The sequence below is a fragment of the Phascolarctos cinereus genome, unplaced genomic scaffold (genome assembly GCF_003287225.1).
Source record: "Phascolarctos cinereus isolate Bilbo 61053 unplaced genomic scaffold, phaCin_HiC Scaffold_4;HRSCAF=312, whole genome shotgun sequence".
Taxonomy (NCBI): domain Eukaryota; kingdom Metazoa; phylum Chordata; class Mammalia; order Diprotodontia; family Phascolarctidae; genus Phascolarctos; species Phascolarctos cinereus.
In genome coordinates, this window is record NW_027555847.1 from 82,371,675 (window position 1) to 82,385,336 (window position 13,662).

The window sequence follows — 13,662 nt, forward strand, 5'->3', positions numbered from 1 at the left end:
TCTAGGGCCTAGATCCCATTCTTATCAAATAGAAGGCATGGATAAACCTTGTATTAGATGTGCATTGCCAAGTTTCTCAGGACAGGGCTTTCAGAGTGCTAATTTTATTTGTAGAATCACAGTGTTATATCTGTTAGGGCACTGTGGAAATCAGTTGGTCCTTTGCTTGTAGTCAGTGTTTAAAAATGCAGAATTGAATTGAATGAGGATTTTCTTTTGGCAGGGATAGGAGCCCAGGCCCGTGATTTTATTGGCCTGGGGAATTGCACAGGGATGCGCACTCCCCCCCCCCCAGATTCCCATCTGCAGCTCCTATATAATCTATCTTGAGAGCATTGCCTGGGGCACTAAGAGGTTGCCCAGGATCACACATCTAATGTGTGTCACAGGCAGATCTGAAAGTACTTCTTCCTGATTCTAAGGCCATTAGCCCTTCCACGCAATATCTGTGTGACCTTGAAATGGTCACAATTCCGTGCGCTTCAGTTTACTTGTCTTTAAAATTAAGGGTTTGGACTAGGACTATAAATCCATTCCATCTTTAAATCTGTTACCCTGTGAATTAAGTCATAGGTTCTGAGTCACCCAACAAGTTAGTGACAGAGCTAGTAGAAGACCCTAGATCTCTTGACTCTTTCACTGTGCCATGATGGAAATACTCTGATTGTCCATAAAAAAAGCCCCCAAAGATATGCAGAGCATACCTCTGCTTTATGAGGGTGTTGCCAGCAGGTGGAGCACTGCCTCCTGTTGTAGCCTTCTTTATCCCTTTCAGGGAGAGCCTCAGGGGATGACAGCATTAGACGAAGGCAAATTAGAAGTCATAGTCAGTATAATAGCAACCAGACTGAAACAGAATAAGAAAGATCAGGTTGAAGATGTGATACTTATCTTTACCTTAACGTTCTCCTCTTACACTTCAGGCTAGGGACTATGAACATACTTTGTGTGGTTTCTATCATCACTTTCCTGAAAAGCTAGTATGGTACCTTGTACATAGATGTTGCTCAGTGAATATGTGTCAAATGAATTAATATTTGTAAATCAAACCTGTTTTCCCATTAATTTCTGCCCTCATTTCTAGATGGTTTTAAATTTCTATTAAATCATTTCTTGGTTGGGTGCAGTCATTCTGCTTTATAAATTATTTTTATTCTTTCTCTGCTCTTCCTCCCAATCTAATTCAGTCCAACAGATATTAATTGTACTTAATGACCTGTAAACTAATACCTCAGTTCACCAGGGTAAGCATATTTAAAGGAACGGGATGTAGGTGAATCCTTTAAAAATACAAATAATCACCTCTTACCGTACTTGTTGGGGACTGATTTGGGTATACTGCTGGGTTATCTTTAAAAATGGACAGTTATAATGCCTTTTGAAAATTATGTAACGTCTTACAAATACACACCCCAAATCTAGCAGCCTACCAAGGTGCTTTAACTGTCTGGTAGTTAAATTGGCCATCAATGCTTTGTGGTATACCACTTTCTGGAAGCATGATGTCCCCATAAATGAAGGTCCCTTTGTCTGAGACTAGAAGCTGATGCTTCTGTTTGTCCTGACCATGCCTGTGTACACCTTTTCCTTTAGGTATCTTATCAACTTCCTCCTGGATGCCACCCTGGGGATGCTGCTTATCTACGCAGGTGTGCGAGCTGTTAGTGTTCTGGTGGAGTGGCAACAATGGGAGTCCCTTCGATTTGGCGAATATGGTAAAAAAAAAAAACACCACATGCGCACAAACCTCCTGCTGCTGTATTATGGCAAGGAAATTGACTTGAATGAGTTCAATTCATAGCCCTTTGCTGATTAGCAAGACCAAATGGCATTTCAGAGAAGAGATAAAAAGCTGATTGGTATAGCTTAGCATATGATATATATAACACTTGGCTTGATTCTTCTACCTCCAAGCTAGCAAAATGTAGTTTTTGTGAATGTTGATAGCTCAATGAGCCGTTTGTGTGGCAGGTTTGAGGAGTGTGGGCTACAAACTGCTGTCTGTATGAGATACTCTGGTGTTAGAAAAGAAGAAGGTAGGCAAATCCTTGTAGAATTCTCGTGAGGGAAGGACTCGGGCCAAATGAAAATGTAGAGAAATGAAGAGACTTACCCATGGTCACATAGTTGGAAGCAAGGCTAGAACTACTCCCATTCCACTGTTTCCTCCATGGTTTAGGTTGTCTTCTATGGCCAAATTTCTGTCAGGTCTAGGTAGGCATCAACAGATTTCTGTCTGTCTGTACTGATGATGTGAGGCTGATCAGCTTGCTTAGTCAGAGCAGTGCTAAGGAGGCCAGGGTCAAGTGCAGACTTGCATCAAAAGGGTTGGCTTTGCTCTGTCCTCTGACCGTTCCAGTCACAGTGTACAGGATCATTGGATTATAGACTTAGAGTGGGAAGGGTCCCTGCATAACCTCTGTTAGATTCTCCATGTTGTTTGCCAGTCCTTTTATGCTGCCATTATCATAAAAAAAATGTATATATATATATATTTCCTATAGCAACTTTTCCAGACGTTTTATTCTCTTGTTCCCAACTATATCCCTCCTTCCCATATGGAATAATAGTCTCCAGTGTTAGTTCCCTTAAATCCACAGAATCTCAGGTAGGAAGGGACCTCAAGAGGTCATCTAGTTCAGTTTAGATCTAAACTAGAATCTCCTCTATAGCATCCTGAACAAGTGATAATCAAGCTTCATCTCAAGGGAGAACCTTTTACTTCATGGAGCAACACTTTGCTTTTTGGACACCTCTAATTGCTAGGAAGTTTTTCCTAACATTGAACAATAAATTAATCAACAAGCTTTTATTAGGCGCCTACTCTATGGCAGATCCTGAGATAGTTACTAGGGGTACAAGTACAAAAATGAAGCAGTTCCTGCCCTAAGTAGCTTATGTTTTATCAAGGAAGATAACATTCACATATAAGTGTATACAAAAATTGAAGGAGGGGGCTATAGGTTCTAGACCTGTGATTTCACTGATGTAGGAGGAAATTCCTTCCTTCTAATGCAGGTTGTCAACTCTTCTGCAACTTACAGTCTTAGCTGCCTAGGAGTGCTTAGGGGTGAAATAACTTGCCCAGGAACACACAGTCAAGTATGTGTCAGAAATAGAGCTCAAACCAGGTGTTCTTGCTTCTATATAGAAATGATATATCCACTAAATACAAGCTAATTCCATGGGGAAGCACTAGTGTCTGGAAGAATGAGCACAGGTCTCATGTAGAAAGTGACACTGAAGGAAGTGAGGGGTTCTGAGAACCAAAGGTGAGTAAGGAGGGCAGGCTAGCTGTGAGGGACAGCCTGTGTAAAGGCACTGGGTGAGAGATGGAATGTCATTTGTGAGCAACAGCAAGAAATCGGTTGGATTGAACATAGAACACATAAAGAAGACTGAGTTGAAGCCAGCTTATGGAGAGTTTGTATTTGATTGTAGAGGCAGTAGGGACCCGTTGGATCTTACTGAGTGGGAGAGTGTCAAGGTTAGGCTTGTGTTTTAGAAATATCCCTTTAACAGCTATAAAGAGACGAGGGGATCGAGGCAGACAAATCACTTCTCCACAGTTCCACCCAATTCTCCTCATTCTGCTTTCTGGAACTATGCAGAACAAGACTAATCCATGTTCTCACACCGCCCATACCTATGTACAATCATTACATCTCCTTTTCAGTTCAGTATCTCCTCTTTGCCAGACCCCATGTGTGGGGCAACAGGTACCAGGACAAAACAGGAAATCTTCCCACAAGGACGTTTATAAAACACGCCCAGTTTCTTCAGTTGACCCTCGTATGACATAAACTTCACCATCCTTCCTCTGGACACTGTCTAACTTATTAATATCATCCTTAAATTGTAGGGCCCAGAACTAGACAAAAGGCTGGCAAGGGCACAGTGCAGAGGAGACTACATGACCTCCTTATTCTTGGGACTTGTGCTGGTCTAATGCAGTCCACAATCTTACTAGATTTTTGGGAACTGTGGCATCACAGTGCTGACTTCTTGAGTTTGCAGTCCACTAAAACCCCCCATCTTTTTCAGGCAAACAGCTGTCTAACAACACCTTCCCCATCTTGTACTTGTAAAAATGATTTTTTTTTGTGCATAAGTATAAGATTTTGACCTTTATCCTCAATGATTTTTTTATCTTGAAAGATTCAGCACTATACCCTGTCAAAATATTGTTGGATCCTGACAGTTAAGTACCTCCTAACTTTGTGTCTCCTTTGCAAATTTGATGATCATGGCATCTATATCTTTATATATGTTAAATGTTAAACAGCACAGGGCAAAGCACAAAACTGGTATATAGTAGGCACTTAATAAATATTTATTGATTGAAGTACTCTGCTGGAGACCTCCTGCCACATTAACATCCAGCCATTCATAGCTGCTCTTTGAGTCTGAATAGCCAGTTAGTTCTGAATCATTGGTAGCTTTGGAGAGAGCAATTTCAAGGAGGGGGAAGGGGGCAGTCATAAGTGAGTGGGAGGTCAGGAGGTATTAAGTGTGAACAACTCACAGAATTTGGTGATAAAAAGGAGAAAAGATTTAGAGGGATTTTTTGAGGGGATGGCAGGATCAGTTAGAAAATTTTTAAGAGTAGGGTAGAGAAGAGCCAGTAGACAAGGAAAGAAAGATTGAAGACGAAAGAGGAGAAATGAAGGGGCAAATTGCAGTGGAGGGGGAGGAGTTGAGGGCACAGGTAGAGGGTGTGGTCTTGGCAAAGAGAAGGGCCATCTCTTCTTCAGAAATGGGAGTAAAGGAGGCAAGGATGGGTGAAGATGTAGAAGAGTTCTGAAATATGGACTAACAGATGAAAAGAGCTTTTAATGGATAATCTTGAATTTTCTTAATAAAGTAAGAATCAAGGATGCCCACTAAAGGGCAGGAAGTAGAAGCATTACATCCTTGAGGAAAGTTTTGGAATAACTACTAAGGTGAATGGATAGAGTCAGTTAAGGAAAAAATAAAAGTTTCACCATACAAAAAGTGAGTTCCCACTTGCAGTGAGATAGCATGAATTTTTATTGGACCCAGCCAGAATGGTAATGTGATTTTCTCAGCGGGTCAGTAGCACAAGTTGCAGAGGTTTATGGTGGATGGAGATTGGGGTCCTCCACACTAAATATCTTCCAACATCCCATACTCTTAAGTAGCCAGTTTTTTCAGCCAGTCCTATCAGTGGAATGGTCTCCATTCCCCTCACCCTTCTGGATGTGCTCATTTGTCAGTGTCCTTCTGAAAATGTAGTACTGGGAATAAAAAACAGTATTTCAGAGGCGATCTGACCAAAGTAAAGAACAGTAGGATTGTTGCCATCCTCATTGGTGAACCCTAAAGTCAAGTTAGGTTTTATTTTTTGTTTTAGTTTTATTTGGTTCCCTTCAGTTCATAGAACTTCTCTGCACTCCTTACCCCTTCTTTCTTTCTCTCTGATCACAGATGAGGCAGCCTCCTGACTCTGTAAAGGGAACCCCTCTCCCTGTGCTCTGGATTCCATTCCTTGATGTTTCCTGCAGTCATCTCATTTGTCTCCATTCCCTTTCTTTCCGCTGGTTCCTCCTCATCTGTCTACAAACATTTTCAGTTTTTCTCATTTTTAAAAAAACCTTTCCCTTGACCCTTTTATGCTTTCCAACTGTTATCAGTCAGGTAGCTTTTTATTCTATTCCTGTTGTGTGCCAACCATTGTGCTAAGTGCTGGGCATACAAAGAACAGCAAAAGCCATGTCCTGCTCTCTGGGAGCTCACAGTCTAAAGGGGAAGACAGTATGCAGACAACTATGAACAAACAGATCTGCACAGGATAAATTGGAGATAATCAACAGAGGGAAGGCAGGAGCATTAAAGGGGATCAAGAAAGGCTTCTTGCGGAAGGTGGGGCTTTAGCTGAGACTTAAAGGAGGCCAGGAGGGGAAGATGAGGAGGGAGAGAGTTCTAGGCATGGGGGGGGGCAACTGGCAAGAATATCCAGAGTCAGGCTGTGGAGTGTTGTGTGTGAGGAATGACAAGGAGCTCATTGTCACTGGATTGTAGATTGGGGGGGCAGGGTGTAAGATGTCAGAAGACTGGCAGGGTAGAAAGAGGTTAGGTTAGGGAGGGCTTTAAAAGCCAAACAGAGGTTTCTGTTTGATCTTGGAGGCAAAAGAGAGCCCCCAGAGTTTATTGAATGGGGGGAGGAGGCTATAACATGGTCAGACTTAGGCTTTAGGAAGATTATTTGGTAGCTGAGTAGAGGATGGACTGGAGTGGGGAGATCCTCGAGCCAGGGAGACCAAGGAAATGGCTTTTGCCATTGTCCCAGCATGAGATGAGGAGGGCCTGTACAAGGTAGGTAGTACAGAGAGAGAAGAGAAGAGGAGTGGGCCCCGGGACAGAGCCTTTGGAGACACCACAGTCATGTGCTTGACCTAGATGATAATCTACCAACGGAAACTGAGGAGGAATGGCCAGAGAAGGGGAACTAGGAGAGAAGAGCATCATGAAAACTTAGACAAAGAGAAGAGGGGGATTAACAGTATCAGAGGTTGCAAAGGTCAAGAAGAATGAAAATTGAGAAAAGGTCCTTAGATTTGGCAATTAAAAGATTATTAGTAACTTTGGAGAGAATAAAATCCAGAGATCAGAAGTCAGACCGCTGAATTGAGAATAAGTAGAAAGGAAATGGAGGCATCGTTTGTAGACAACCTTCATAAAGAGTTTAGCCCTGAAATGGAGGAAAGAGGCATGGGATGACAGCTAGCAGGGATGGGTGGGTCAAGGAAGAATTTTTTGAGTATGAGAGAAGCGTGGGCATATTTATGGACAGTACTCTCCCATCTCTGGCTACCTCTTGCTGCAAATCTTCCTGAAAAATGTTATCTACACCTTTTACTTCCACTTCTCACTCCTTGATTTCTCAGTACCTTGTGATCTGACTCTGACTATGCCATTCACCTGCAGCTGTTCTCTCAGAGACCACCTGATGCCTTCCCTGGTCACTCGATCTCTTGTTCTTTTTGCAGTCTGTTCCTTTTCTGTTCTCTTCTTCCTGACTGGCTTCTTCCTTTCTTCCCAAGCCTTTAATATGAGTGTTCCTCAGAATGCTTTCTCTACCCATGCTCTTTTGGTGGTCTCATTTTCTGCCATGGCTTCTGCTATCAGACTTGTCTGCTATTCCAGACTTGTCCTCTACTTCCAAATCTTTATCTCCAGCCTTACCCTGTCATCTCCTGAGTGTCACATCTATATCTCTGACTACCTCCAGGACATCTACAACAGGTTATCCTCCTGTACCTCAGATTCAACATGTCTAAAATCAAGATGTTAATATTTTTTTTGCTAAATCTGTTCTTCCTTTCAACTTCCTTGTTGTCTGTCTATGACACTACCATTTACCTGCTGTGTTTAAAATTTTGGTTCTCTTCCACTCGCCTCTTTACTCCTGCAAGTGATCAGCTCAGAGTTGTTGACTGAACCTCATCAACACCACTCATATTTGTTCTTTCCTTTCTCTTCCACTGATGCTGCCCTCACTGCATAGGTTCTCGCTTTCACTGACCTGGACTGTTGCTGCAGCCTCTTAACAAGTATTCCTGTCTATACCCTCTTCCCCTCTGCTGCTGGAATAATCTTTCTTCTGTGTAGATCTGGTTTATGTTGTGTGTGTGTGTGTGTGTGTGTGTGTGTGTGTGTGTGTGTATTTCTCCTCAAAAATCGTCTGTGGTTTCCTTTGCCTACTCAAAAGTTCCAACTCTTGGCATTTAGGGTCCTCTGTGACCTGGCATCACTGTAACATTTCCCTTCTCCACTGTACCTTATTACGAAAACATCTTCCTCTCCACCTATTTGCCCATTATATTCCTCTCTTTTTTTTTTTTTAAGGCAGTTGAGGTTAAGTGACTTGCCCAGGGTCACACAGCTAGTAAGTGTCAAGTGTTTGCTCTGAGGTTGGATTTGAATTCAGGTCCTCCTGACTTCAGGGCTGGTGCTCTGTCCACTGCGCCACCTAGCTGCAACCCCCACCCCCCTTCTTTTAAAGCCCACTTCAAATGCTATTCCTTCTTTGGTGCTTTTCATAATTCTGGTGTTTCAGGCACTTTATTTTCCACCTTTCCAATGTACTTATGTGATGTTGTGTACCATAGCTGTCTCTTTATGTCTTTCCTCCCCAGCTAGTAAGCTGTTTGAAGGTAGAGACTAACTTACCTGAAGTTTCTATCGCTTCTAGCACCTAGCCCATTGCTTTGCACACAATAAGTATTTAATGTTTGAGTGAATGTTCATTATAATTATATTAGGTAGATTACGAGAAGGGTGATTGGAGAGATACAGAGTGTTGTAGAGATACTCAAAGACCATAAAAGCAGATAGAGGCAGATGTATAAAGTTAGTTGGTACTGAACAAGAATGGGGTGGATTTTAGTTTTTCTTTCAGAGTAACCCGATATAAGGAGCAAATTCACATGAGTGTAGAGCTGGAAGTGCCTCATTGTGAGGCATCTCTGCTGCCCTCTGCTGGCACAGCCTGAGGAGCTTTTCCTGCTAGAAAATGGGCCCTTTCCTTCTGTTTACATTACAGGAAAGCTCTCCATATCGGGAAGAGCTGAACTAATTAAATGCTTGCTGGAGGAAGTACACTAGCTAGGAAGAGAGGTATGCAGCAAGATTTCTAGGTTCTCTTTGCCTGTTCCTCATCAGACTCCTCAGACAGCCTTGTGGCTCTAGGCCCAAAGCCTAAGCCTGCTTTGGCCAGCTAGGGACTCAAAAGGCAGTAGCATTTTCCTCTAGAGTACGTGAGTACATTTTTTAAAAAAAGCTGATCCATAAGCCTCAGCCCACAGTTATTTGTGTATTTCTAGAAGCTGGAATCATGTGTCTCCTGTTAGCTGAGATGAGAGGACATACTTTCTTAGTCCCATTACTTGATGCTTTATGAGTCATCTACTTGAAATGTTTGCAAACAGAAACACTATTCCTGCTGTTCTCTTTGAAGAAGGCTTCCCTGTGGTGAGAAGCCCAGATGCAGACTCAGATCTGAAAAATGGAGTCCACCCCCCCACCTTTGGGCCAGTGATATACCAATTTTATATAGCTAATAATATAGCTAATAAAGAGTAGATCTGAATATAGGGTGGCTGCTTCCTGCCTCCTTGTCTAGTCTTCATTCAGCCATACCAGGTAGTCTCTCAGTTCCCCCCTTTAACTGAATTTGATAAAGATAATTATTTGTGACTACAGTCCTGTAATTTTTGCTTTGCAGGTGTCAGTTGCTTGAATATAATCACAGACACAGAGCTTCTTTCTGTTTGATCAAGATGAATAAGGGGCTGAGCCTCGCACCTCATGCAGTGGTTAATTTATTTGCATTATTACACCTAAATAACATTTTGCCTATATTCTATGGGGTTGATGAGAAAGTAGGCTGTAGTTGGTGTTTTCTTCCTTTTGCTGCTTCCTCTTCTCCTGTTCTGTGAGATCTCCAGGTGAACTATTCCCACCTATCCTCGGATGCCACAGAGCCACTGGTATTCTCCCAGCCTGCAGGCTCTTAGTGAATTTACATGATAGAATTGGTATGAGAAGAGGGACTTTGCACTTGTAACCATATGCAAACCAAGACCCCTGGCAGTTTGGAATCATTCACATGGTATCCCCATTTCTCCCCATTTCTCCCAGGAAGCCTTCTGCTGCTGAGGAGATAGGCTGGCCCACTCCACAGGAGCTCTGAGCAGATTACCTTAAGTAACAGAACTTCAGGGTTGGGAAGAACTTCAGTAACCAACCAGTCCGTCCTGTACTCAGACTGCTGTCTCTGCAGCATACCCAACGAGTGCTCATCTCATCTTGGCTTGAAAGATTCCAGTGGGGGAAGGGGACTGGGGAGTGAATGACTCACCACTTCTTAAGGCAACCCTGTCTCCGGATGCATTAATTGTTAGGAAGTTTTCCTTATAGCAAGCCTTGACTTTTCTCTTCTCCAGACTAAATAGTACCATTTCCTTCATTTAATCTCCATTTAGCATGAACTTAAGGCGCCTCCCATCCTGGTTACCGTCTTCTGGACACTCTCTTGCTTATCAATGCTCTTCCTGAAATCCGGTGTCTAGAACTAAACCGAGTACAGCAGTATTATAACCTCCTTAATCAGTCAATCAGTTATAAGCTTTTATTAAGCTGGGCACTGGGTATGCCAGTGAGATAATTTCTGGCCCTAAGAGCTTGCATTCTACTGAGAGAAGGGGAACAACACAAAACACATTCACTGAGAATTAAAAACAGGATGTAGATAAAGGATTTGGGTGGGCAGGGTGCTCTAACAACTGGGGAAATCAGGAAAGACTCTTGAAGGAAGGGGTGCAGGAGATGAGCCTTGAAGGGAGCTGCAAGTTAGAGCAGGCAGAAGGGAGGAGGGACAGTACTCCAGGTGTGGAGAAGCTCTGTCTCAAAGATTAGATCAGCTTACTTTGCTGCCCAATCTTGCTCTCATTGAGCTTGAAGTCCACTAAAACTCCCAGGTCATTTTCAGACAGAAACTATTAACTAGTCACATATTTTCCCCATATTTTTGTGAACACAAGCAAAATGTTTTCAATTTATCCTTTTTATATTTCATTTTAATAGATTTGATATTATAGTGTTTTAGCCTGTTGAGATCTTTTTGAATCCTGACTCTTGTCTAATGTACTGACTTTCCCCTCATCTCTTTCCTCTTCTTTTCCAAGTAGGATTGAGAACTCTGGAATGTGTCCAGTGAGGAAAGCCAAGGTGTCCTTGATTGCTATGATAAACCTCCCCTTTCTGCAACCAGAATGAACCATCCCTCAGCCCTCCCCTGTCCCAAGCTTCTTCCTGTTTGGCATCGGATTTTCTCTTATGTAAAAAATTGCACTCTAATGGCTTGCTTGCCAATCCTTTTATGTCCTTGAAAAGAAAGTAAGTTTGGGAAAATGACCATAGTGACCCATCTCCCCATAGGCCTTTTCTCTTGTGACCATGGCCTGAGTCATAATAAAGTAAACACAAAGTAAACACTTTCTCAGTCCAGAGAAGCAGAACAAATGCTATCCTTAGTTATTTGTTGTTTCTCTTTTTATTCTATTCTTCCTCCACTCAAGAGAAAGATGTTCATTTATACCTGATCCCTTTGAAACTCCTTGGTTGGACAGCCTTTGTCAAGAGCCCTAGGATCCAGGAAGTCAGTGCATTCAAGACGAAGATGACCCTTGTGATCTTGGCTAGGGCTAGGGAACCTGGGCGCTTCACTGTTCATTACGGGGCACCAAGCTTTCTGTCTGATATTCCAATACTGGTACTTTGGCTAGTCAGAGACCCTGATCTTATCTGAGTCTCACATCTCAATGGAGAAATATGCAGTGATTGAGGCTTGCCAGGTAGGGTAGAGATGCCTAACCTGCTTTATCTGTCAGGAAAGGCAGACCCCTGAATCTACCCTTTCAACCTTCTGCATGCCAGGACCCCTCAAGACAGGAGCAGCAGTGTGGCGTGGCAGAAAGAGCAGTGGAAGTCAGAAAGCCTGGGTTCAAGTTCTGGCTCCAGTACTTACTAGTAATTTGATCTTGGAATGGTTCAGTCATCTTTCTGAGCTCTCTGTTCTTATCTATGGGTTCTCCTATTTTGCCTCCCTCTTGAAAGTGTTAGGGATCCAGTAAGATAATGGATTTGAAAGCCCTCTGTAAACTCTAAAGCCTAATGTAGATGTCAGGTCTTGTCCTTGTTGTAGTACCTTTGGACAGGACCTCAGCGGATCACAGGCTGGCTCCTGCCTCCAGCTCCCTCTTGCCTCCTCACCTGCACATACATAAGTTCTTCCCCCTCAGGGTCACAGAGCAGGTTTCCAAGTGCTGCTCCCTATGTTCATTGGATCTCAGCTGAGATTATATAACTAGCTGGCTGTTCTTTCCCAACATAGCTACAGCCAAGACTAGCCTGTTAGCCTACTCTTACTAGGTAACAGGGTCTCCCTGCTGAGGGATGCAATTGTTTAAAAAAAAAAATTGAGGTTTCACCTCAGAGGTGAGCATACACCAGAAATTATGGAAGGTGTGTGGGTTTTGGTTTTTTCCTGGTAGTGGGATGTGGGTATTTAGCCCAAGCAAACCCCGTGCTCTCTCAGCCAGTTAGTCAGTAAACACTCATGTTTACTTTGTGTAAGGTGCCATGATCCAAGCTGTAAGGGATAGACATTAGAGACAACATAACATGATTTAGATTTTTCTTTAGCTTTGACTAAGAGTCAAGAACTGGGTAAGAGTCCTGCTTCTAAAGCTTATTTATTGTGTGTATTTGGGTCTTGCAGCCTCTCTTGTCTTTTCACCTGTAGAATAGGAAAAAGAAGTCCTGCCTTGTGGGGTAGCTCTCAGCATGGGATGAGAGACTAGATGTCTAACAGGGTTTAAAAATTGTCAAGTATGTGTATGATTTTGTTAGTATGAGAATTTATGGAATAATTCTCTGCCTTTGATGTATTTATATCAGATTAGATAGGGAGATATATGAATAAAAGTTTAATTCACAATATCAGGCAGGGTGTTCGGTAAATTTCAAATGCAGGCTACTCAAAAGGAGAGGTCTCTGTGGGCTGAGGCAGTCAGGGAAGGCTGTGGGAGGGACCCTATTGGACAGTTTGGATTTGGACATTACTGGTAGATGAGCCCTAGGCAATATAACCACTACTCTTCTTTGACTGGCATCTAATTATTGTTGACTGTTATAACATTTGAAAGGGAGGTGAGTTGGTGAATAAGGGTTATTCCACCCTTCTGAAACAAAAACAAATCTTTAAACAGTAACTTCTTTTCAGGGCCCAGTATGTTCATTCTTCCCAGGGGATTTATTCCCGGTCCCTGGTTTTGCCCACCACTCACTGGCCAGGCAGGGCTTCCAGGTGACCGCAGCATCTCCATCCTGACTCCTAGATTTACAGCTTCTCCAAGGGTGGTCGCTACTCCCATAGCTTAGCTAAGGGTCTTCCCTTGCCTGCTCTTTGAAAGTTTGTGATTTTATCATCATCATTAGCAGCAGCAGCAATAATTTCTGATAAAACTTCCGTTGATCTTCACAGTAGCCAAAGGCCAGGCATTTTACAGATGAGAAAGCTGAGGTTGTCAAAGGAGAGAGTGTGTGGTGTTAGTATTGGTAGAGTCCTAGACTTGAAGGGAGAAGGACTTGGAATCAAATCCTACCATGAAACAGTTTTCTGTGTCACCCTGAGCCAAGCCGCAACCACTCTGAGGTTCTATCTCCCCATCTGCAAAATGGTGATTGGAACAGGTTGTACCTGCCTCACAGAGTCGTGGTAAATGTGATCTCTTGCTGCCTAAGGCCACACAGCACATAAGTGACAAAGACTTAAGCTCAGGTCTTCTGACTCCCTGACCAGTCCTCTTTCCACTGCATTATGCCCTTCTGTATTTACTGTCCCCAAATTGACAAGAAACCAGATTTGCCTGCTGGGTCTATGATGGTCGGTTGTAAATAAATGGACATTGCCTGCAGTGTTATTTGAAGATAATAGGGAGTTCAGTTTTCTCGATCCATAGATCACTTCGATGGAATCGGAGTCAGGAAGTGTTCACTCTGTCTCTCTGGTTTATGGGTTTTGCCTCATTGTGACAGGTGGTGTCCTTAAAGTATCCACAAGACTGTGGCTTGGCT

General features: G+C 42.9%; 1 protein-coding gene across 1 annotated transcript in view; it reads left to right on the plus strand.

The window, feature by feature from the left end:
- The window catches only part of STIMATE (STIM activating enhancer), a 67,663-nt gene that overhangs the window by 34,872 nt on the left and 19,129 nt on the right, over positions 1–13,662 (plus strand). The window contains exon 4 of the mRNA XM_020971547.2: positions 1,594–1,715. Coding sequence (XP_020827206.1) covers positions 1,594–1,715 — 122 coding nt within the window. The remainder of the gene's footprint in view (positions 1–1,593; positions 1,716–13,662) is intronic.